The 25,589-nt window shown below is 39.0% G+C and overlaps 1 protein-coding gene across 4 annotated transcripts in view; it reads right to left on the bottom strand.

Moving 5' to 3' along the window:
• vrk2 (VRK serine/threonine kinase 2) overlaps positions 1-25,589 on the bottom strand; it is an 80,260-nt gene that overhangs the window by 16,086 nt on the left and 38,585 nt on the right. For 2 of the 4 annotated variants that reach the window (XR_012595318.1, XM_074646997.1), the window contains exons 1-4: positions 5,601-5,764; positions 4,199-4,333; positions 3,688-3,743; positions 856-925 (exon numbers count right to left, since the gene is read on the bottom strand). Coding sequence is in view for 3 of the 4 variants with exons in the window: in XM_074646997.1 (XP_074503098.1) it covers positions 856-925; positions 3,688-3,743; positions 4,199-4,328 (256 nt within the window). In the remaining variant the exon portion in view is untranslated. Of the gene's footprint in view, positions 1-855; positions 926-3,687; positions 3,744-4,198; positions 4,334-5,600; positions 5,765-25,589 lie in introns of those variants that run through there. The other 2 variants (XM_074646995.1, XM_074646996.1) reach the window with 1 other exon arrangement.

Consider the following 25,589-nt stretch of genomic DNA (forward strand, 5'->3'; position numbering starts at 1 on the left):
CAACACTGTTGTGTGCATTCAAACATACTGTACTCGTCACGCACATGCAGCCCCCTGAGTAGTTACTCTGACTGAAACATGAAGGCTGAAGAAAGAGGAGCATGTCTAGAGATATTTCATAGCTGTGAATGATGGTTGAGGGTAGTTTGTGCTTTTTTTTGTTTGTTATTTGCACTAAAAGTTTTAAAACATGAATCTTTCTCAACAAATACATGTTTGTACTTTGTTTATTAAAACATTTTTTGTGGTATGGCCCACCTCTAGTCTGAACTAGAAAAACTTTTGATGTGACTTATCCTGACAATTTCAGAGTCTGATCATTCCCTAACCTTGACCCAACCTCCAGTCTAACACTCTCCTTTTCCAAGACTAGTCTGAACAAAATCCCCTAAACTCTATGAAAAGTCGAGAATTACGATTTGTCCTTGTAAGTGTAATAATGCATGCATGCAAATATCAATCTTACAGTATTGAGGGTACAAACACACACACACACACACACACACACACACAGAGGTCCCAGACAAAGCAGTGGGCCTGGCTCAGGGCTCGATGGCGGCCGGCCTGACTGGCTCTCAACCAGACTGGCAGGTGGTCAGGGGCTCAGCGGAGGCCCGGGCATCATTACGTGTGAGTGGCTTCCTCTCTCTCGCACCTCTCCAAACGAAGGCGTTGGAGAGCTCAGACAAGCGCGGAGAGGGGGGCTAACTGCCACTGAGGTGCATGTTTGCTTTGGCTTATTATTAATTACTGTGCTGCAGGCAGCAAAGCCTCTGTGTCTGCGGCCACTTCATCAGTCAAACACACTCGTGCTCCAGTGAGCTGCCGGGACGCTGGACGGGCGGCGCTACTCACTGCTCTCCGCTTTGGCTGCCCTCTGGTAGAACTTGAGCTCGGAGAACAGGGGGCCGTTCTCCTGGTACTCCTGCACAAAGAAGCACATTATTAAGAAAGTCATTATGTCGGTTTAAAGAAGCACGGGGCTAGACTAAAATGTCAAAACATAATCTTAGCATACATCACAAATTGGGGTTGTGAGCGATGTTAGTGTCCGAACTAATGAGCATCAACCCACTTGTGTAAATAAAACACAATGGTTGTGCATTGACCATTGAATTGAGAGAGGAGGAGAGAACAGAGGAAAGGAGACAGCATTTGGAAGATCCATCTTGATACAAAGATGTAGATATTCCACATTCACTGTTTTCTTCTTCCTGGAGGCGGACCTTACTATGCGAGAGGGTCACGGTGACGCGCGAAAGCTGTCAATCTCTAAGACAACAGACAGAATCCCTCACAGAGATATCAACGTTACATATTTTGATAGGATTCCCTTAAAGAAACGCCATAAAGGAAAGTTGAAAATGTTATTACATTCATGTAAATTAGTACTGTTTGATAATATGCAGTATGGTGATGCTAGGGTTGACGATAGGGAAACGATTTGGAAAAAAAATATCTAATTGCGATTATTTTTGATCGATGTCGCAATTGCAATAAGATTTGCAATATTATTGGGAAAAATAATATTTAAATAATTATTCTCATTTTCATTAAAAAACCTATTAAGATGATTGGTGTAATTTTTTCCTAACCAATTTTTTGATGTGTAGGTCAGGGCATCTCTGCAGCACGGCAATATTTAATTTAAAATGGTATTTTGACACACATTTCAAATGCAGTGTTGTACGGCAAAAAAGTGGAAGCAGGCTCAACTTTCGCCGCAACACCATGCAAACATCATCCGGCAAGGCGCTACGGTGGCAGATCAAATACGTTTCAGGTCACATTCCTGGTATTTTACTTTGTAACGTCAACAGCGCATCCCTACTGTTTTCCTGGCGATCATTGCGATGAAAAAGAAATGCTGCTGTGATAACTTTCCAGAGTTGTAAAATCCTGTCTCAGCGTATTATAAACCGTTGTGCATCGTTTTTTGGCATCTGATGCTTACAATGGACTCCCTAAATCGTATTTCAATGTCTCACCGGTACCTGAAGCATTGCTTTGCCAGGGCCAGTGGAAAGTTTCAAAGTTACAGTCTTTTTAGCAGAGGTACATGAGTATAGTAACACAAAGAGGGAGAGAGGGAACTGCTGCAACCGTTGAAGCTTCATATCAGCATCAGCTGAACTTTATAATACATCATCTGCACAGAAAGGCTTATGTTGAGGGACGACAATTTGCTTGTTTAATTCTGAATATAGTCCAAGACCTGAAATAAATGTGCCACTCCAGTCTCACCCTATTCACTCAGCCACCGCTTGATAATTTGCATGAAGGGTTCACATACTGAAGGCTATCTCAAGCCAGTTAACTGGAAGTGAAAGTGGACATTACAATCCACCAACAAGTGACTGAGCAATGCATCCGTACCAGCTTATGATATTCTACTTCCCGTAAACAGAAGTGCGTGTGCCAAAGGTTGGAGGGACCGTCACACTCATTTACATTCTATTTTGCTACGTTGTTCAAAGTTATTTTTGGTCATCATCGGATTTCTTCAGATTTCTCACATGCTTTCTCACAGTGACTTCAAACTAAATCACGTGATGTTCGGTGAAGTTGAAACAAAAAAAAGAAGACATCTACTCAAACTACTTAGAAACAGTTCTACATATATTTTGGCATTTTTCTCACACCAAGAAATTCTGGCAAGGCATTTGTAGATTTATCATTTACCATATTTTTAAAGACTTTAGTTTATTATGCGAAAATGTTGTTTTTGATTTCTTCAGCAAAAAGAAAAAGAAAAATATTTTTTTAATAATAAATTTGATAATAATCCTAGCAAAATGTTTTATTCATAAATGGAAATTTTGCAATAAATAAACCTTGTTTTGATGTTTTCATGAAGGATGTTAAACTATACGTAAAACTCATATCTAATTTTACTTATAAAAAGGCTATTAAGACAATTAATTTATGTTTGTTTCATAATATATTGGTCCAGTGTTTTGTACCCCTGGCTCTTTTGTTTTGTTACTGTTTTAATTGTATACTGTCCTTTTTATACTGATTTTGTATATTGTACTTTTACTGAATTAAATTATTTTTTTAATAAAAAAAAAAGAAGAGAAACTCAGAAAGAGGAAACATCACTTTGCTGTAAACAATTTAGACATGCATACTTTGAACAGCTGGTTTCTGCTTCCAGCACAGAGTGCAGTAAGAGTTCCTGGCAGTATTAAGGCTGTCCCGAATGCCATTTTTTGGGGTTCGAAGCTTCGGTGAGAAATATTCGAAGATATTCGAAGCTTCGCGGCGCAGAAGGCTGACATGTTCTTCTGTCCGTCTGTCTCAATCTCACAAATTGCATTGCCCGGGACAGTGCTGCTGACGCACTACTGTACACACAAGCACCTCTACACACAACAAACAGCATCTGAGAATAACTAATAATAACTAATGTTGAATATGAATAATGAATAATGTTGTGGGATTATTCCTTATTTCATGGGCTATTTTGGGATTTATACATTATTATTACATACTTATATATATAAAAAAATAAAATTAAAAAAACAAAGCAATCGTATACTGATTTGGAGGTTGATTACCATGGCAACGGTCGAGGCTTTGAAGCATTAGGGTGAGCCCTATGGAGTATATACTAAAATGTCAAAAAAGCATTAGTGTGTCCTTTAAGATGGATAGGCTGTCTGTGTGCAGCACAAATGTACTCACCACTTTTATGACGAAGTTGGAGTCTGCTGCAACAGGTCGGTCCTCATCATGGGTGGCTTTGTGACAACAGGAGACAGTGAGGAAAGAAAGATCAGACAAAATGCAGCCTAGAAAGCTGTGATATAAACTCTTTGACTATATCAGGCTCTTTGGATTTATTTAAACATATCAAAAATCAGGAAGAAGTCAACAAAACGCCATATTGAGCACTAATGTATTTGTAAATGTTGGGAGTTATTGCTGATTGGAAAGGTCTTTATAGATTAGAGGGGTAGGGAACTGTTGTGAAATACATGACACATTGAAGAGCTGAAATTCTTGTAGCAATCTGATCTGTGAACATCTTTCACAACCAAGAGAAAAACAGATCAATCAGAGAAGTGTCTCCCAGAAACATGTGATGTAACGGAGAAAGAGAGGGAGTTATTCTACGAGTCTGCATGCATGTACACCTATGTGACAGAGTGTGATTGTACTGTGTGTGTGTCATCAGACACAGTGCTCTCATTACCGAGATAGATCAGTCCACAGCCACCTTGACCAATCATTTTCCCCAGCCTCCATCTCTTCTTCTCACTGTCGGTCAGTATGAAGCCCTCTGGGAGCGGTTTGGGTAACGCCCTCTTTCTTGGTGGTGCCATGACAACTGAGCAAATTTCAGAAAGTATGTGTAAGAAAATATTAGAAACATATTTACTAGGAGAATATGCAAAATCTGATTAACATGAACTTTTCTGATGTGGCTGTGATCCCAAATCACTGACACAAAGTTATTCCACTCACTCTACTATCAGTATACTGCCAGTTATGTAGCGTTATCAGTTAAAGAACACGTTCACAAACACCATTGATTGATATATCAGCTTTAAAGGGACTGTTTGTAACTTCTTACACGTATAAATCAATCCGGGTCGGTGTCCCATTCGCGCTCGCGTGTGGCTACGCTGTTCAGAGAAGACTCCAACACAAACTACACGAAAGCACCAAAACCGCAAAGTTATATCTATTGAAGCCCGTCAGTTAAACAGTGTTGGGGAGACCGTAGCTTTGGTCTCCAGGGCCGGGGTCTCTGCTGTACTCTGTTCCTCTGCCTGCCTGCCTGCTTTCAGTCACTCACCGCGCGCATTCTCGCTATTTCGCTCCACTCACGTGCATGCCACACACTACACACTGCAGGAGAGTTAGTTCAGCTCTGAGAATATCTAGTGAATGTACAGTGGACGTTTGTGCAGAAATAACTGCTGCAGCTCCTCCAGACCAACAGAGGTTTCCCGTGTCTTGTGAAGTGACGGGGCTCCGCAGCGAGAAACGTTATCGTCTCCGACCAAAACTCCTGTGTCTCCCCTGTTTCCTCCAACCGCGGTCGGGAGGCTGAGGCAGGAAAAGCCAACACTAGGATCAGCACTGATTCATGGAGAGACCTTCGTCTGGTCAGCTAACATCACTGCCAAGCAGCTGAAATATAGAGTTTCTCAAAATATTCTCGAAATCTCAGGTTTATTTTTTATAGACCTACAACAATGATAAATAAAAATGAAAATGTAAACAAAAAAACAGTTATTCATTTGCACTAATTTGTGTATAAATCCACAGGGAGCCACTGGAGAGGAGCTGAAGAGCCTCAGGTTGCAGACCCCTGAATTAAACCTACTTTATGATATAAAAAACATGAAAATCTCACTTTTTACAATATTGGACCTTTAAATTAATGTTGAAGGCTTTTACAAGGACACCTGGCTAAATGTTGTATTCATGTTTTTAACAGCTGCTGTCACTATTAGCAACCACAACGGCTAAGAGACACCAGATAACACGGTCACTCATTAAACCGAAACACCAGAAACGTGGACAGATACAGTAGCAGCTAACTTAACTAAGTTATTGAGAAGCTCTTTGCTATAATATATACCGACCTCCGAAGAGAATCCAGTCCGTACGTTACTGTACGTCGTCAGTTGAGCCTTTCTGTGTAGAAATATATCGCTACACTGTCGTAGTTATTAATACTTTACCACTAAAGTCTTGCTGTAATGTTCGACTGCCCGGTGTGGCGAAACCAAAACAAAACCTCATCACTTCCTGAAAGTTGTCCCTCCCACTACGCCGCACAGCCAATAGAATGCAAGGAAACGTATGATGTCATCAACGCAACAGCCAATAGGGAAGCAGTAGAAGAGGCATGCAGTTCAACCAGCTGTATCCTAACATTACATGTAATTTATTATCTGAGAAATGAAATGCTAAACCTAGATTACTTATGTCAAATCATGGGCTTTATTTAAAACCTGATAAATTCATCAATTGTTAGAACATTGTCATTATAGCAGATAATAATGCACTATACTAATTTTTAACAGTCTCTTCTGCACTATACTCACTTTTTAATAGTCGTGTATCACAGTTGTTGCCCTGCACTATATTCAGTTTTAGCAGTTTTGTTCATCTCCTTGTATTTTAATATCTTGTATATTTTTTTGTACTTTGTACTTTACACTACTAACTTTTTTACTGCCTTTTTACTAACATGTTTTGCACTATGGAACTGTGATACTGGAAACTTGAATTTCCCTCGGGATAATACAGTTGCTATCTATCTATCTATCTATCTATCTATCTATCTATCTATCTAAACACTGTTTAAATAAAGAGAGATTAGCCACTCTTTATCATCCAGATTAAAAAAAAATGCACTTCATCCACATTCATATAAAGACAGCTCAGCCAGAACAGACAGAAGACATGCATGTAATGGTATGTAAAATCATGATACCAGTCTATCAATAATCAAAATAAATCAGTGTTCACAAAATAGAAAAAAAGTATATATTTAACAAAATTCTGTATTTTTTTTCTGACTTGTTGCATTTTTTTTCTTGTGAAATACAGTCACAGAAAATCTTTTAAATGAAACAATCAGAGAGGAAAAATCAAATATGAGCACCGCCACTCCTCATGGTCATCACTACTGGAGTGGTCACTTTCAAAATAATATTTTGAAATTCCTTTGGTTGGAAAAACAAATAATCATAATTTGTCACTCAGAAAGTCAGATAAAAGTACAGAGGTGGAAGAAGTAAAAGTACTATACTAGTAATACGACACTGTAAAAAATACTGTTACAAATAAAAGTCCTTAATTGAAAATGTTACTTAAGTAAAAGTATGTAATATTAAATAATAACAATAAACTTTATTTGTATAGCACCTTTCCAAACATAGTTACAAAGTCCTTTACATAAGTAAATGTAAGTATAATCAGGAAAATGTACCTAAAGTAATAAAAGTAAAATAACTCATTTTACTTTCCCCAAAATCCTCAAAATTGTTAAAAATATATATATATATATATATTTTTTAAATCACCCTATGGTTGGCCTGTACACATTTCATGTCCATGTCCAACTTGCGATGTTGCCTCACAGGTAGATTGATTAATTTAAGGTGTCAAAAGCTAAAAAAAAGTGGCAAACCAATGTCATATTGTATGGGAAAGCCATCACTCGCAGCAAGAGTACAATCAAACCTGACTGTTAAATATTACTTTCATTATGTCACCTTAATTACTGGTGATTTCCCTTCCTTGTTGCATTTTATTTACTCTGTAGGGATATGTGAAAGCCACTAAACAGAAAAAGAACACATTTGCCCAATAAAGGCTTTTTCCTTTCCTTCCTCGTTGTCACTTGTTCTTATATTTTGGAGTGCCTGGATTGCCTTCTTGTTTTTAGAGCACATTTATGTTTGGCTTTTTAACCAGTGAAGAAGGTCGCAGCAGCATTTTGGTGACTTTTCTTGGATTCTGGCTTTAAAACTACTGTTTATTTTTCACTTTTTGTTGGTTAGCATTTGCAAATGAGAGGTTTTTCACTCATCATGTGCTCTAACTCAGTCCTTGAATACACTACTGTGGACTAATTGGTGTTACTGTATTTGATCATTGTCTGCATGAGTCACAAGAAGCTTTAAAAGCACACACCTGTTGCTGCTCGTGTAAAGAGCGAGCCTGAAGAAGCCAGAATGCTGAATGTGTTTTTCACTCACAGATTTGTAATTAAGAACGAGTGAACTAATAAATTAAAAGATGATCTAGTCATTTCTGTGCACTGGACTTTCTATGCTTAAATTGCTGCATTGTTCCTGCTCCAGCATGGACGATGAAAGGTTTTATAGCTGCACATGGCCATCATCTGTTGATTTGAATGCTTTGTGGTTTACATCTGTATTTTCATCTTGATCACCCAACACACATGATATTTTTGTGCAAATTTTGAACAGGACACGACATATGATAGTAAATGTCTTATTATGTGAGCTGTTTATCAATCCAGAGGGATGATTAATCCTGTTGTTGAAGCCAGCAGCACGCTATCAGTTCACTGGATGTAATGATAAACCAATGTGTGACTCTTAGAGGAGTCACTGGACTGGTGATGTAAGGTGTCATCTGCATCTTTATTACTCAAACATCCAAGATGTTCTTCAAAAAATATAGTATGTTACGTCAGATCCCATTCACTGGTTGGTGTAAAATCATCATGATCACTTACAATAGCACAACAAAGCATAAAGGTAGCTCTAAAACATAGACTGTATTTAAGAAGTGGACGTAGTCAACATGACGTCACTCATTGGTTTGTGAACTGCTGTTTTGAAGCCTCAATTTTGGCATTTTGGCCGTCGCCATCTTGGTTTTTTGGAACCAGAAGTGACACCAGAGGGTGGAGCTAAGTACAACCGAACGCTGAATAAGACATTTTTAGGCGACCAAAATGTTTCAATTAACTTTCATGACCTGAAAACACACTGTGAAAGGGTTAAAGTTGTATGACGGAAACACCAGACAATGCCGTGGTAGTGACCTGTCAATCACAAGGTAGCCACGTCCTAAAGCATCCCCTGCTTTATGGTCTATTTGACTCTAAATGGGACCATAATTTACTAAATGAACATCATGCTGTATTGAAGAAGACTTGAAACTAGCGATTGAGACCATAAACTCATGTTTACAATGTTTACTGAGGTAATAAATCAAGTGAGAAGTAGGCTCATTTTCTTATAGACTTCTATACAATCAGACTTCTTTTTGCAACCAGAGGAGTCTAAGCTGCAAGAGACTGTGCTTTTTATTGATCGGTGTCATTCTATTCTCTGAATAAAATAAATACTATTTACAGCTACGGCTGTGTCCTTCACTTGCAATATGAAATCTGCCCCCTGCATAAAAAATTTATTCATTCATTTAATTATTCAGTAATAATCTAAATTAATTTTTCATTACATTCTCATTATTGCTGGGATTTCCCAGCTATTGAAGCTGTGGGTCACCTGCTTCACAGAGCGGCTCACTCCCACAAAATAAACTCATTAGTCTAGTTTGTAACATCTTGAAATGCTATTTCAGAGAGTAAAATTCTGAGTGTTTCTATTGTTTGGCATGAAAATTGTTAAATTGTATTGATATAACTTCAGTTTTAAAAGATATCCTTCTGTGTATCCGAGTTGTAAAACGTTAAGAGGCAGCCTCCAGTGTGGCTGGTGCTGAGGGTGTCATCCATACGTTCCAGTTTCACACAGATCCTAGTGCACCCTTGTTACACTCAGTAGTGAAGTGGACTCCACCTATGCATAAATACTCCACATAGTCAATAAGGGCAGCCGGTGTTAGCAGCAACGTGCAGTAAAATGGAAGCAGGATTCTGACATGGGATTTGGGCCTTCAAAGCAGCCTCTTGTATACTGCTTATTCAACTTACTCACACAAATCAATAGCAGTTTGTTTTCGGGAATTCAGGCGTCCCTGTTGTAACCCAGCTTGATCTCCGTTTTGCTGTACAACATGGTCAATACCACGCCTGGCTAATGAACGCGGGGCTGCAGGAACAAAACGCAACGCTGGAACCGGCGGTGGACACGAACTTGCACATTTCTCTCCGCTCACCGCTCCCAATCAAGCTTGTTTTATTCCGATGAAAGGAGAGGGGGGGAAAAATGCCTTTCTCTTGTTGTTCCTGTTCGGCGTGCACCTGCAGTGAGCCTATCGATCTACCGGCACCCTGAGGGCCTAATTTAAGACTCAAGGATTCTGCTATGAAGGGAAGAAAATAAAAACATCACTGGTTGAACATCAGGTAGTCATAAGGAAAACTGGGGAGGAAAGTGGGTCTGCTTTGGTTTGAAGATGAGCTCTAAGTCATGGGCGCTGTTTGTCTGAAGATCAATGGAACAACACTTACAATGAATGTGGCCTAATTATTGCACTATAGAGCCTATCGTGTATGAACACCTGCTATTAACTGAGCTTATATCTAATTGGCTCAGGGATGCTTTTAATTGCATAGTCTTTCCCTAACATCTTTTTACAAATGTGTACATCATCAATTCAGTGGGGTGTTAATACATTTTTTCATTTTGCTGGTAATACAGCCCTGCAAGGTGTCCATATAGAGTTTTCGACTTTTTTTTTGTCACAGGAAAAGTATCCAGGGACAGATTGGAACCTGTTTCTTATTTTTGCTTTTGAAGCAGTGTGCCAAGCGTGTAGGAGAACTATGATGGCAGACACAAAAAAACGCGAATGGCACTATGTAGAGCCAGATGGTTTGTCCGTTCTGGGCTACTGTAGAAACATGGCGGCGTCTCTGTTGGGAGGACCCGCTCCCTATATAAATAAATGGCTCATTCTGAAGTAACGAAAACACAACAATTCTAAGTTTCAGGTGATTATACACTAAAGAAAACATACGTATTAATATTATATTCCATTTCTGCCAATAGATCCCCCTAAATGTTGTAAATGTGTTTTGGTTACCGTAGAATGAGCCGTTTATATCTGCATAGGGAGCGCGTCCTCCTCACGGAGTTCGCCATGTTTCTACAGTAGCCCAGAACGAACAAACCAAACTCTGATAACTTTTCCTGCTAGGGCCGGAGTTGATAACGTTACTTGCTCCCGTCGCTGCTGCTCTCTGTCTCTCTTGCTTCACCACTCACTTCCCACGTACACACACACTCTAAGCACTCTACTCTTACAACAACTGGCTCTAGAGAGGGCCATTCGCGTTTTCGTGTCGGCCACCGTAGTAATTCTACACACTTGACACATGGGATAAGCTGTAATCTGCGACCTCGCTGCTAGATTCCACCAGATCCTACACACTGTTCCTTTAAGCCTTTTTTGTTTTGCAGTTTTTACCGAGGTTGCAGGTTTAAATCCTCAATCATGGATAAGTTTGTTTATCATGCTACAATATTATTTCCTTGTAAGTTTCAGATTTAACTACAGACAATTTGACTACATCTGTCAGTTATTTATTCTAAATAAACACACGCATGTATGTCAGTTGTCATGTGTATACACATACACTTCTGAAAATGGTGAGATAAGTGTTCATTTGTGAGCTTTAGAGTTGTTGCTAGATGTTCTTTTCTTACTGTAGAAAGCCAGTCTAGCTGTTTTGCTCTGCTAAATGTTGAACTATTCCTTTAACCAGTTCTCCACTGAAAGAGACTCTTGACTTCAATGGGACCAGTAGAGGTTAAACGACTGAATAAAGTCATCGTCCTTGTCCAGTAGGTTACCGCTGTACAGCCTCACACCCAATCGATCCAGAAGTCACCGATGTTAACTTCATTGATACCGTAACCTCTCACCGTGGTCCAGGCTTTAACCCTCGCCTCCCTCCATCTCTCTACCATTTCCTCTCTGTTGTCTCCTCACTTTTCACTTGCCCTCTACCACTCTCTCTCTCTCCTGTCTCTCCCCCCTCTCCCCTCCGACTCTGCCACCTCTCACCCGGGGTAATTGCTCTGTGAGCTCGGCGGCGCCTGCCGAACGACACTGCGGTTTCCTCTCGCCACCTCTCATAGTCTGGGCTCTGTGACACCAATCTTGGCGAGGGCGCGACACCATTTTGTGTAACTGGCCCTCGTGATGGAGATGGCATAATTGTCCTAATTAGGGGGGCGCGGATCGGGGCGGCCACGACTCTGACCCACACCGGCCGGAGTCCATATGGTGGGAGGCTGATAATGAGCCAGTTAATGTGCTGTGTCCATCAGCAAGAGATACTCAGTATGGACGTTGTGCCAAAGAGATGGAGGGGGTTTTACTCTCTTTGCCCTCTTTTCCATTTCCATCTCGCTCACTCTTTCACACATATATTTACATTTTACTCCAATAAAAAATGACAATATTCACTCAAAACGTATGCGCTTAATTACCTGCAGTAGTCATACATGTCAGCACATTAGTGGGCGTTACATTTTGTCAGTAATTATAGACACCCTGCCCCCGTATCATAAACGACATTTTCAAACTGTTTCATTTTATGAATCATTTGTTCCCGGCCTTGTCTCTCAGCTCCCATCATGCAGCTGTGTCACTATTTCATGTTGTGACTCGGTTCCGTTTATGAATATGAGATGTATTGCCAGTTCAAATGAAAGTAATACAAATCTAATGGCCAGTAATGAGATGCTGTTTCGCCATTATTGGACGTGGGCTGGGTCTATGCCAGTGTGTGTGTGTATGTGCGTTCTCAACGCTGTGTATGATTTGATGCTAATAAAACCATACTTTCTGCTCCAGGGAGCAAGCACTGACCAGGATTCAGATTAGGCCTTAATGGCTTCCAGGCCTGAGGCTAAATTGAAATGTAAAACCCCAAACCAAACATCATTTAGTCCTTACGTTTCTTGATGTGGCCCAGCAAGTGGAAATTGGAGACATGTTTAGCTGTAATTTGCTTTGTTTCATGCAAACATTGCATTGAAGAGGCTGCGCCGCATGAACAAAAGATGCACGTCTGGATTTGCATTGTTCAGTTCTGTTAATCTGCGTCCGCTCAGCAGCCTCCTCACAATGAATCCAACTGTTTAATAACTTATGGGTTTTTCCTCCGGTGTGTATTACCCAGGCAAACACATTAAGCAGAAGACGGTTTGAAAATATAGGATTTTTGAATACTATTTGGACTGTACCTGAATCTAAATGAACTATTTTGTTTCATGTTTTACTGGTAGTAGAGGTCATAGTAATATGTGAAGATCAATTAAAATGTTGCATTGGAGTCAATTCAGCTTAGAGGCATGACATAAACAACCATATGTGGATCAATTCTGCAATAAAATCATAATGCATCATATCCATAATATCAGAGATGGACAGCTAAGACTGGACTAGATGTTGTTGTTGCTGACAGATCAGCAATACCCTGGTCAATAGATCACAGTTGAATCTGATGAGGGCCACCTAGTCAAGTACAGTGTGGAGTATGGGACAAAATCTACATCTCCCTGCATGCCTTTGTTGTGTCTCATAAGAAGCAACATGCCCAGTACAAAATGCTCTAGCACTTCACACATTCACAGTTTGATGTATTCACTTCGATGACCTGAACACCAAGTCAGTGTTAATCACAGGAATAAGAAAGAAAGAAAGAAAGAAAATAATACACAAGAATACTTTGAAACACTTTTCATCGGTCCCTGTCTCACATTGATTGGATATATATGGCTTAAAACCGGGGATTGACCACCCGATTTGACTTTTATCAGGCCATTAAATAGGCGTTATCAGTCGCTATAAGCACCATAGATGTGGGTCATTATGGGCCTACTACGTTGTAAAACTGAATGAAATGTCACGTTTTGAACACAAACAAAAAGGCTTCTTCAGGTTTAGGCAATAAAACCACAACTTCTTTAGGTTTAGGCAAAAAAACATTTAGCGAAAATCATTGTGTTTTGGGTTAAAATAACTACGGACACAAAGACTACTACACATTGTTGGTTTCACACAGGATGCAAACTCCTTTCTCCTGAGTGAAAACCCTGTGTTTTGTGTCGCATCCATCGTCCCCAACCGCCAACCCCTTATTTCACGCTGTCCATACTAAAGCGCCTGACTTCCGCTTCTGCTCCTGTCATAATTACTACGGGCGCTGTTGTGTTCTTTCATACCTTCTTTCGGTGATCTACCATGTGAATAGATGATAAAACCTACTACTGGGTGTAGTAGGCACCTATTTACCCACATCTATGGTGCTTGTAGTAACTGTTAACGCCTATTTAATAGCCTGACCACAGTCTAATCGGCTGGATTGACCATGCACTCCTAACTCTTCTACGTGGCTTTGTCTGGCAGTTCATGGACTGCGGTCACTGCTGTATTTATCCAACAAAGTAGTCAAACATCACATCAGTACTCTCTTTGTACTCTTAGGGCACTTTCACAACATTAAGTCCGCTTTAATCAAACTTCGTTACGGGCAGTTGTGAACCCAGTAATCACACTTGGTGCGGACCGAAACAACCGGTCCGAGAATGCTTGCGAGAGGTGGTCTCCGACTGTTTCCAAGCGAACATAAAAGCGGGCTGCCTGCGCGGCTTAGATGGACACAAGTAAATGACAGGTTAACATGAGTGGGAGAGGACTGACCTAGAGTTCAATTGACATCTGGGCCAAAGAGAACACACAGAATATGTAAAATAAAGTCCACAAAATTAGTGACGTTTCTAAAGTCATAAACTGGAGGAGAAGGGATACATGCACACATTAGATCAGTGCTGAGTCAAAGTGAAAATACTTGGACAGCATCAAAGTCCGAGGATTCCCTGCGTAGAAGTGGCAGCTCTCGGGATGAAAAAGACAAAGTCTCTTAGAATTTGAGAAGTGCATCAAAACTTCTTTGCCTTAATAGTTTGGTGCACAATTTCTACCCTTAAATTATTTGAATATATATCATTTGTTTTGTACTGAGCAGTTATTTGTTTATAGTGTCTCTAATGATTAAATAGGCCGATCATTCATATGATGATGTTTATCTTCTGGAACAGGCAGTTTAAATATCCTGTTAATAGACAGAACTCCTGACGCCGTATTTGTTTATTTTGAAGAAGTATTGAAGAACAATACACATAAAACTTCACTTTCTTGTGTTTGAAAGTCTCTTCAAGCAGCTTATTAACATGATCCTTTATTGGTCTTAAGGGATTCTGAGAGTCATAAATCAAGCCGTAAACAACACACAGCAAGGCTAATTTTGTCTTAAAGTAATTTTAACCACGTGTCATCGCTCGTGTGCTAATTGCTCCTAAGGGGGTCTTAGAAGACATGATTCAGATATTATTCAGCACAAAGCAGGTTAGCTTAACAAAATGTAAATAGATTGCGGTCCTTAACAACAGAAACACAAGCAACCTGGTTATCCTGATAAGTGAGACAGATGTGTCAGTAGATAATCCTGTAATATACAAGTTTTCCTTATATTATCCAGGTTATAATAACAGACGTGTACATTATGCCATTTTGTTTTGGTTATTACTGCACTTAACGCCTCTCTCTCTCTTGCTTCACCACTCACTTCCCATGTACACACACTGTAAGCACTCTACTCTTACAACAAACGGCTCTAGAGAGAGACATTCGCGTTTTCCTGTCGGCCACAGTAGCAATCCAACACGCTTGGCACATGGGAGAAGTTGTAATCTGCAACCTCACTACTAGAAACCGCCAGATCCTACACACTGTTCCTTTAAGAATCACCCGTTCTAGTGATGTTTCTCTTCATTCCCTTCAATAATGACTATTTTAACAGAGATAAAAACTTATTCAGACACCAAATGTACCTATTATTTACATTTGAAATCATTTTGGCCCCCAAAGAAGAAGAATTAAATGATTAAAACTTCCATTTAGTCGATGTCCCCACAGTGTTGCGTGACAGGGGAGAATACTGTTGGAATTTGGATTTGTTTTTCCGTCCAGAAAAGCGCAAATGACCCTCGATCATTTTTGAACCACAACGACAACAATCTCGTTTTTCTTTGGGCCCTCTGCGTTGAATAGTGATATATTCATATACGACTTTACATACCATATAGTATGGTATTATATTCCCATATCTAATACGTATTTGTCATACTTTTAAGTACTTTTCAATTTGCCAGTCAAGGTTTGAGAGAGTCTAAAGTGAGATGTAACTTTTGGAATAACAGTTTGCTTCTTACAGATGAAAAGGCAACTTAATAAGCATTCAGCCTTGCTCATTTCAAAACACTCAGGGATTTTGCCCGCTACAGCACTTGGTCTTTATGATGGCTAACGTTAGCTCTGTATGAGAAATATGCAGGTACGTGACGCAAGATATGCAAGTTCAACGAGTCAAGAACGTGTTGGCATAACTCTCTCTCCTGAGTGTCTGCTCATTCAAGGAAACATTTTATTTTTTTTCTGCCGCAAATATGTGAAGTAGGAATGTATGAATGAGTCTGAAAAGGCACGGAGGACGTCGGGATGAAACGTGGAAAAACATTAAGACGAAAAAACTGTGCTCATATTCACTTTTTGTACACTGTTTCTGTGAAGCTGCATCACAAACAGGAGGGAGGCTGCTGGCCTGCGAGCCATTCACACGAACAAGACTCACCTATTCTATCTCCTCGCGGTAACACTAAGCAGCCAACACAAAAGCTGTCTTTGGAAAATAAAAAAAAGGGAAAGAAACAACAACAAAGGAACACTGCTGGCAGAGACGGATTTATTGATTTATTCGTTATGCTAACTAGAGTTTGTAGTTGAAACAAACAGCACTTCACTTTTCTTTTGTTTCATCCCAAGTCCCACCCCTAAATCATTCTGACCCCAATAAACAATATACTTTTGAAAACACAAAAGCATCTCTGATGTCGATCCCAAAGTTTCTATCCAATTTATGCAGGTGTGTGTGTGTGTGTGTGTACAGACTACAGGGGATGCAGAGATCCAGCCCTACTCTTCTCTCACCTGGGGCTCCTAACTAGCTCGGAGAGTGCGGTCATATGGCTCGCAGGTACCGCGGGGCAATTACACAACTATCATTTGCTGGAGACTGCCTTTGTCTTTGATGATGTTCCTCAAACAACAATGCCTTCCTTCCCTTCATCCCCCACTGGTACGCGCAGAGTGTTAATTACCAAGGCGATTACCATCTGCATCCAAACCACTGTTTCCCAAACGGTGGGCCAGGATTCTGATGTGGGTCGCACACAGTTCTGAAGAGGACTTTTGATTAGATAAGAGAGTGGGTTTTACTTAAGGTGATATTTGGTTTTTAAATATCAAAACAGTCAAGAACAAAGCTGTGAAATGAGAAAGGAAAATGGTGTTTACATGAAATATGTGATTACTGACTATTGTTTATGCTGCAGAGCAGGGCTTAATTTGTGCCGGAACATGATCCGGGACCTCCCAGATTGGGACCGGCACCTCCTTTGTCACTATCAAAAGCTGCAAATGCATTTAGTGTGATTATTTTTTAACGTTATCTGCCCTATCATTCTTTTATTTCCCATTGAAGTTACTCGTAAATCGCTTGTTTGCCTATTTTGGATGTATTTCAACCTGCGACATGCTCTCAGAGATCCTCCGGTCACTTTTTCTAACGGAATGTGTCATGATGACTCCACGAGTTTTTTACGCCTTGTGTGGATGGTGCACACCCGCTTCTGTCTGCACTCAGCGTCTCCTTTCCTCATCCATCTGTGTAGACGTATCTCAAAGTCATGTTTGCTGATGTCTCTGCACATTACGTATATCCCCTTCCCGCAGTTCCCGGCTGCAACCCCATGCTATATAACAGACCGCTGCTATGTATAACAGACCGCTGCTATGTATAACAGACCGTTGCTATGTATAGCAGACCGTTACTATGTATAACAGACCGCTGCTATGTATAACAGACCGTTGCTATGTATAGCAGACCGTTGCTATGTATAACAGACCGTTGCTATGGACGCTGTTCTGATGTCGGATTCTGGCGGACCGTTTTTGTGTCTAAATATTGATTTCTTAAGTAAGTAGCCGTGTAATAAGCGGGATAATGTACAGCTAGTGGGTCATTGTTGTGAAAGAATCCCCTTCAGAGCGATGAGAGACCCAGCGGCATAGCTCTGTCGGGGTTTCTTTCACCACAATGACCGACTCGCTGTACATTATCCCTTACTTAAAAGCCTAACCAGGGACAAAGTCTGCAAATTACCTATGGCTAGAAGTCCTATATACATTGCATCGGTTACACTTTAAGTGTAACAATGCCTACATGTATTGTCCCTGTCAAATAAATTAATAAATAAATAAAATACAAATTTGAGTTTAAAAGAAATAACATTACTGAAACTAAAGGTCAGGGTATTTCCAGCTCTGCTGCTTTGATTTTGACCATTTCTTTGTTAAAATGAGTCTCTAGTGAGTCCCACAGCTTTATGGAAGAGCAATACTAAATCACCGGAGTACCTCTTTAATCAGTTAAACCACCCAAAAACACCACCGCTTTACTTTGGAGACGCGTCTCCCTCACGTAATCCTTTCATGGCGGGAAAACAAGATTTCTCAGAAGTTTAGTGCTGGCTTTTGTTATGCACACACACACAATGTGGACTTTTCACAGGAAAATGTAATTAGTGAAGTTATGGTAAACAAAATGATGATCACTAGCAGACCATATTTATGAACATACAACTGATAATATTTTCATATAAAGTGTCAGTTTCAGTCGGAGAAAGGTTGTAATCCTTCCAATAAAACACTAGGTAAACAGAGTTATGCTTGGTTTACCTTCCATTATAAAACACACACACATCACTTTGTCACCTCGATGCCAAGAACAGATAAGCCCAAGTTTTCTTTTTCTTTTTTTTAGGCTGAGCACATCGCCAGCACAGTGGGAATGCATTATTCAAATAGATCTTTGTTACTCCTCCAAGATGATTGTGGCACAATCAGCCATGAAATAAGTTTGCTGTTTTAAAAGTGTTATTCTCCCTCCAGGTCTCTCAGGTGTAGCTTTGTATTCAGGTCGGCTCGCCTGCGCCAAAAATCAATCTCAATCAAAGGTGGCGAGGAGTTTATCATAAATTATCATGAAAAGGGTTCCCACTCAGTAGATGCTTAATTACAATCTCATTTGAATAAGTTTGCATATTAATGAGTTTGGAATGAAAATGGTTTGTGGGGTTTGTGATGGGGGGCCGCGGGGTAACCCACGGCGATAATGACGGTCCTTTAAAATGTATGCGATATTATTGCTGGTGGAGAGACGCACACTTCTCGTCTCTGTCTTCGCACACACACACACACAGGCGAGAAAGAAACACACAGGCATATGCTCAAACACATATTCACACACACACACACACACACGCACGCGCAGACTATACACACATTAGTGCGAGCACACGCACACTCAGGGGCGTTATAATATGATTAATGGGGGAGTGTCTCTGACATTAATAAACTATAACCAAATTAAAGACTTCATTAGTCTCAACTTGGGCTCAGTGTTTGGTCACACAGTGAATCAGCGCTGTGTGATATTTGCCTTGCATTACATCTCCTTTTTCTTCTCTTCCGTTACACACCACAAAAGTTTACTCTACTACAAGGATGTGAAATCAACAGAGAGCATGAAGTTGTGCACGTTTACTGTTGAAAAAGTCACTTACAGGAAGGCACAAGAAGTAAATAAATAAATATTTTAAAAAGCAACATTAATGTTCCTGGCTTTATTCCCTTGGTTTATTATATTATACTCTCAAATTCCATTTCCCACATTTTTATGCCTCCGTGGCATTATGTTTTTGGGTTGTCCATACGTCCGTACCATTCTCAGGAATTTCTTCAAATTTGGCACGAACATCCACTCGGACTCGAGGATGAACTGATGAATTTGGTGGTTAAAAGGTCAAAGGTCACTGTGACCATACAAAACACGTTTTTGGCCATAACTTAAGAATTCATGTGCTAATTATGAAAATTTCACACAAATGTCTAACAGGATAAAATGATGTAGTGATGACATTTTGGACAGACATGGATGTAAACTGCAATTTGACTGGTTGGCGGAGGCATACAGGCAGTAATTCTAGTAATACTACTACTACTATTACTGCAGAGGCATTTAAATACATAACATAATTTTGTCAATGTTCTCATTTCTCAACCCTTAAAAGGCAATTATCAGGAACATAGACAGATAAGAAGTGGAAATAGTCACTGGGACGTCACCCTATGGTTTGTGGACTGCCGTTTTGAAGCCTCGAGTTTGGCATTTTGGTCGTCGCCAACTTGGTTTTTGGCAACCAGAAGTGACACGAGGGGGTGGAGCAACCGAACGCTGAATAAGACATTTTCAGGCGACTAAATGTTACAATTAACTGTCACAAACTGAAAAAAAACTGTGAAAGGGTTAAAGTTGTAAGACGAAAACACAGACAACTCTCAGACCGGACAACGCCGTGGTAGCGACCTGTCAATCAAAGGGTAGCCACGCTCTAAAGCATACCCTGCTTTATGGTCTATTTGACTCTAAATGGGACCATAATTTACTAAATGAACATCATGCTGTATTGAAGACTTGAAACTAGCGATTGAGACCATAAACTCATGTTTACAATGTTTACTGAGGTAATAAATCAAGTGAGAAGTAGGCTCATTTTCTCATAGACTTCTATACAATCAGACTTCTTTTTGCAACCAGAGGAGTCGCCCTCTGCTGGCTATTAGAAAGAATGTAAGATTAAGGCATGACGGAGCGTTGGTTCCTACCAGAAAAAAAGAAAGAAGAGCTGCAACAATTAATCGATTATCGACTATTACATTTATCTATACATAGATTAATCGGTTTGAGTAATTTTTCAGGAAAAAAAAAAGTCAAAAATCTCTGATTGCAGTTTCTTAAATGTGAATATTTTCTGGTTTCTTTACTCGTCTATGACAGTAAACTGAATATATTTGAGCTGTGGAAAATACAAGACATTCAAGGACGTCGTCTTGAGCTTTGGGAAACACTGATCGACAATAAAAAAATAATCGTCCTAAAGGAAATCATGGTGTCTATTAGCCAGTTCTATCAGGAGATACTGAGCGAACACTTCAATGATCGTGAGTCAGAAGCTCCGTTTATCCACTTCAGCCAAACCTTTGAATTATTTAACGTGCAGGTTCAGGTGATCCAAACTTGCTTTCTCCTTCTTTGATCTACGTTCCAACTAATAATCAGGGTGAACTGGATCACACCGCGGCGTCTGTGACATCCAAATGCTGTTAGTTCAGCAGGAGGAGGACGCCATCTGCATTAAATACTCCAGCTTCATAAAATGGGATGAATTTAATGCTCCTTAAAAACACCCTGTCCTTCCAAAACATATATTTATATATAAAAGCACTACCTTTGGCAGTACTCACTGAACACTGTGTCATTTTTTTTATGTATTTCTGAATATTCACTCCTGTCAGCACCCATATATAGAGACTTAGAGAGTTTATCCCTTCTGCTAATCTGTGATGACCCATTTATCTGCTACTCTGTGGGGAAATAACTCAACACAATGGAAAGACAGAGTCTCAGAGCACCCATCATCAATGTCTGAGATAAAAAAAAATTGGGGATTTGATGTCACAATTAATCAAAACATGTGTGTCCTCCTCAGATGAATGTTGATTTTTGTTAAGAAACACAAAGGATAAAATCTATATTTTTGTGAAATAACATCTGGTTCTTGTGGACATTTAGCTTACATGTGGTATTTCCAGACTGACCAGTAGCAATAGAAACAGGCAGGATTAGAGAGGAAAGGTTAAGTTTGTCATGTGACTCAGGTGACACTGAAGATGCATTTTATGTTTATTTAAATTTAAGTTATGTCTATTTTTGATAAATGTGCGATCACTATGGAACTATATAATTTTGTGTGTTTTAAAAATCTATGTGGGCTGAGTTGGTAACACTTACTTTGACCCCCCTTATGTAGCATTTAGAAGCAGTAATAAACACTTCACACATTATAATGTACTGTAGTTATTAGGGCTGTCAAAGTTAACGCAAATTCGTTTTAACCTTTTTGCTTTATTTCGAAGGTTCAGTTCAAGGCTCAGTTTTAAAGCTAGAGTCAAGATACTGTCATCACATGAAACTATAAAAACCTAAGGAATCAATTGGTACCAACCAGGTCATACTAGCTTGTAGAAGGAGGATAAATAACGCTCCAAACTTGCTAAATTTTGGCGAGGAAAAACTGTCATGGCCATTTTCAAAGGGGTCCCTTGACCTCTGACCTCAAGATATGTGAATGAAAATGGGTTCTATGGGTACCCACGAGTCTCTCCTTTACAGACATGCCCACTTTATGATCATCACATGCAGTTTTGGGGCAAGTCATAGTCAAGTCAGCTCACTGACACACTGACAGCTGTTGTTGCCTGTTGGGCTGCAGTTTGCCATGTTATGATTTGAGCGTATTTTTTTATGCTAAATGCAGTACCTGTGAGGGTTTCTGGACAATATTTATCACTGTGTTATTAATAAATAAATTTGCATAAAGCAGCATATTTGTCCACTTCCATGTTGATAAGAGTATTAAGTACTTGACAAATCTCCCTTTAAGGTACATTTTGAACAGATCAATCACGATTAACTATGGACAATCATGCGATTAATTGCTATTAAATACTTTAATCGATTGACAGTCCTAGTAGTTGTAAGCAGATATAAGGACATTTTATCTGTTTATTAATGTGTTTGTCAACGGTTATAACTCCTCCCGTGAAGCATATGTAACAGTTAATGAATGAATAATAACATAGCATTAAGGATGTGGTTACACACATGAATAAATCCTTACAGTGTGTAATAAAACGTTGTATTAACTGTTCATACATCGCCGTCTTATGAAAATTACAACTCTCCAAAACAGCCTTGTTTTTTTTTTTAGCTTTGTGGGAATTATCTTATCCGATGGGTTTTAAATGATTTATTTTTCTTAACAAGTGAGAGATGTTAATCCTTCGACTGTTTTGAAAAATGCAAATCACCAAATTTGGAGATAATAAGATGGTTCTCTTTAGACAAAACATTCACATTTTAAACTGTTTATAAAAGTGTTCAAAACTCATGACGACTTGCTGTTCTTGAACAGGAGTGAAGAAATGTTTATGAATGAATAAATAAATAAATACTTTAACAAATATAACAATATAATTATTACATGAATACTGAACATTTCATTAATTTAAAGATGTTTTAGGATTACACTTAAAAATGTCCTCGTCTCTGCTTCCACCTACATTATACTATGTGTTATAACCCATTCATTACTTGTTTATATGTTGCTTATAACGGCTAAATGGTGGGATTAATATAAAGTCTTAACTCAAGGTCCACTTACTTGATTTCTCCTGTAGCTTTTAGCTTTCAGCTTCATGTCATGGGTTTCATCGGCAGATGGAGTTTGCTCAGTTAGCATAGAAAGTGAAAAGTGTTTATTAATAAATAAATACGCCATTTAAAAATATAATTAATACATATAATATAAATACTTAATATTTAATATTAATTTGATGACGTTTTATAGGATTACAACTGAGCTGCCAGTCTTTAATTATTATTCACAAATGTTTTAATTAACACTTAAAAATGTCCTCATCTCTGCTTCCAACTACATTACACTATGTGTTATAACCCATTAATTAACTGTTTATTCATTGCTTATAAAGACTAAATGGTGGGATTTTTATAAAATTTTAATTCAATAAATAAATACGACATTAACAAAGGTAATTAATACTTAATATTTCATATTAATCTAAAGAATAGGATTAAAATTGAGCTGCCAGTCATTTGTTCTTCTTTCGTGCTTCTAACTACATTATACTGTGTGTTAATAACCCATTAATTAATTGTTTATATATTGCTTTATGAAGGCTAAATGGTAGGATTAATATAAACTATTAACCTTTTACTGCAAAAGCCAGATTTGGTATAATTTTTTTGGGGCCCAACACGCTGACCTGAAACTGCATCGACTATTTTACTGTGTGATTTTGCAAATATACCACTCTCATATTGTGCAGAAAATGAATCAAAAAGATGAAGTCATGGTGGGAATAAAATGCTTCACTTGTAAAATTCAAACAAACAGTCAATTAGAGATTGATTTAAAAATAAATCTTTCACCTTAAGCGAGTCTAAAAAGGTTTGTAAAATGAATAAAGGTGCTTTCATCCTGCTCTCCATCCCTGCTTATTAAGGCCCACTACGAGAACATAATGAGAGCACGGTAAACATTATGTAATGCATAATGCTCCACGTAACGCTTTAAGTCGAGTGTCACCTTTTGTTCTCCATAGAAAGCGTGCTTAGTGGAGCTCGATTGTTGTGAACAACGTGCTGTTTTCCCCCCGCAATGGAACAATACAGCTGTCAGCGCGGGCTGAAGCAGCAGCAGCAGTGCTCGGATGTGTAGTTCAACAGGAATCCAACGCTGCCTGGGAGACCTTGGGCTTTCAAGAAACAGAGAAATAAAGGCAAAAGGAGAGGGAGTGAAAAAGTGTTGCGGCGTCCAATCCAATGAAGGAGAGGATCACTCATCCTTGATGCAACAGCAGAGACTAGTGGTGAAAGACGGCGACGTGCGCCGACTTGTTTCCATTTTCCTTTCATTCTCGTCATCTTTGTTTACGTCTCCTCTCGTTCTCAATCACTCTGCTGCTGTTTCCTCCTCATTCCTCCCATATTCACCTCCCAGACTTGACCTTTTCCTCTGTTTGCAAGATTATTACGGCTACAATTATTACAGATTACGCCAAGGGAAGTGTGTGTGTGTGTGTGTTTGCGTGTGTGCACTCACACATACACACACGAGGCAGCTTTTTATTAGATCTGTACAATAGCGCGTATTGACTTCTCATATCACCTAAAGGGCAACACCCATGAAATAGGGGAATTATATTTCTATTGGTTTTTTTTTATTGAGTATGCATGTGGGAATTGCTTCCCCCCCTTTTTCCACCTGCTGTTGCTAATTTTATACACAATTTTTATAGAAGCTGTTAGGGGAAATGAATTACATATTTTTCACTTTTCTCCACATGCTTTGACCTCTGACAGGGACAATTTTGAAAAATATTTTTAATTTATTTTTTTTTAAAATTGCTTTTTTTTCTTTTTAAATCAATCTAGGGATGGGCAATATATCAATATTATTAAGGGTGCACCAATTTGACTTTTTCAGTCCCGATACGATACCTGGGCTTTGGGTATCGTCCGATTCCGAGTACCGATCTGATACCAGTGTTTAATTAATAATCTGTATGCCTCACTGTGTGGAAGTGACTGGGATCATTCTTTTATGTCTAAGGCAACGTCAGGCTTGACTTGTAAAACAGTAAAAACTAAATAATTTAATAATAAAAATAATTCAATAAATACATATCAATTTATTTAATTGTTCTTTGTTATTAAAATAATAAATGGTACACCAGCAACTTGATAAAAAAAATCGTCAAAACTAACAGAATTCAATTTATTATTAAAAAAAAAAAAATGGTACACCAGTAACTTGGTAAAAAATTCTTCAAAACTAACAGAATTTTATTCATTATTAAAATAATAAATGGTACACCAGTAACTTGGTAAAAAAAATCTTCAAAATTAACAGGGATTACAACTCAAATGTAAACCTTTTTAATGCAGCAACAAATTGGTCAAAACTTAAAATGATGTAATTTTCTGAACTTACCAGACTGTTCTAGCTGTTCATCTTTACCCACGTAGTCATTATATCCACATTACTGATGATTATTTATCAAAAATCTCATAGTCAAACCTGCAATATCATCGCAATATCGATATTGAGGTATTTGGTTAAAAACTATTGTGCTATTTGATTTCCTCTATAACGCCCAGCCCTACTTTCATTCAGTTTTTTTTCTCAGTATTTGTATTTCCCGACACACAGACACATAAATCATCACATCTGACTGTGTATTTCTTTCTCAGCGTGTTGACGAGCAGCAGCCAAAAAGACGGGAGGTGGAGAGTGTTCAGCTGTGTGGAAGAATCTGAGCTTAATCAGAGCTGAGGGCAAGCA

Source organism: Sebastes fasciatus, chromosome 9 (genome assembly GCF_043250625.1).
Source record: "Sebastes fasciatus isolate fSebFas1 chromosome 9, fSebFas1.pri, whole genome shotgun sequence".
NCBI lineage: Eukaryota > Metazoa > Chordata > Actinopteri > Perciformes > Sebastidae > Sebastes > Sebastes fasciatus.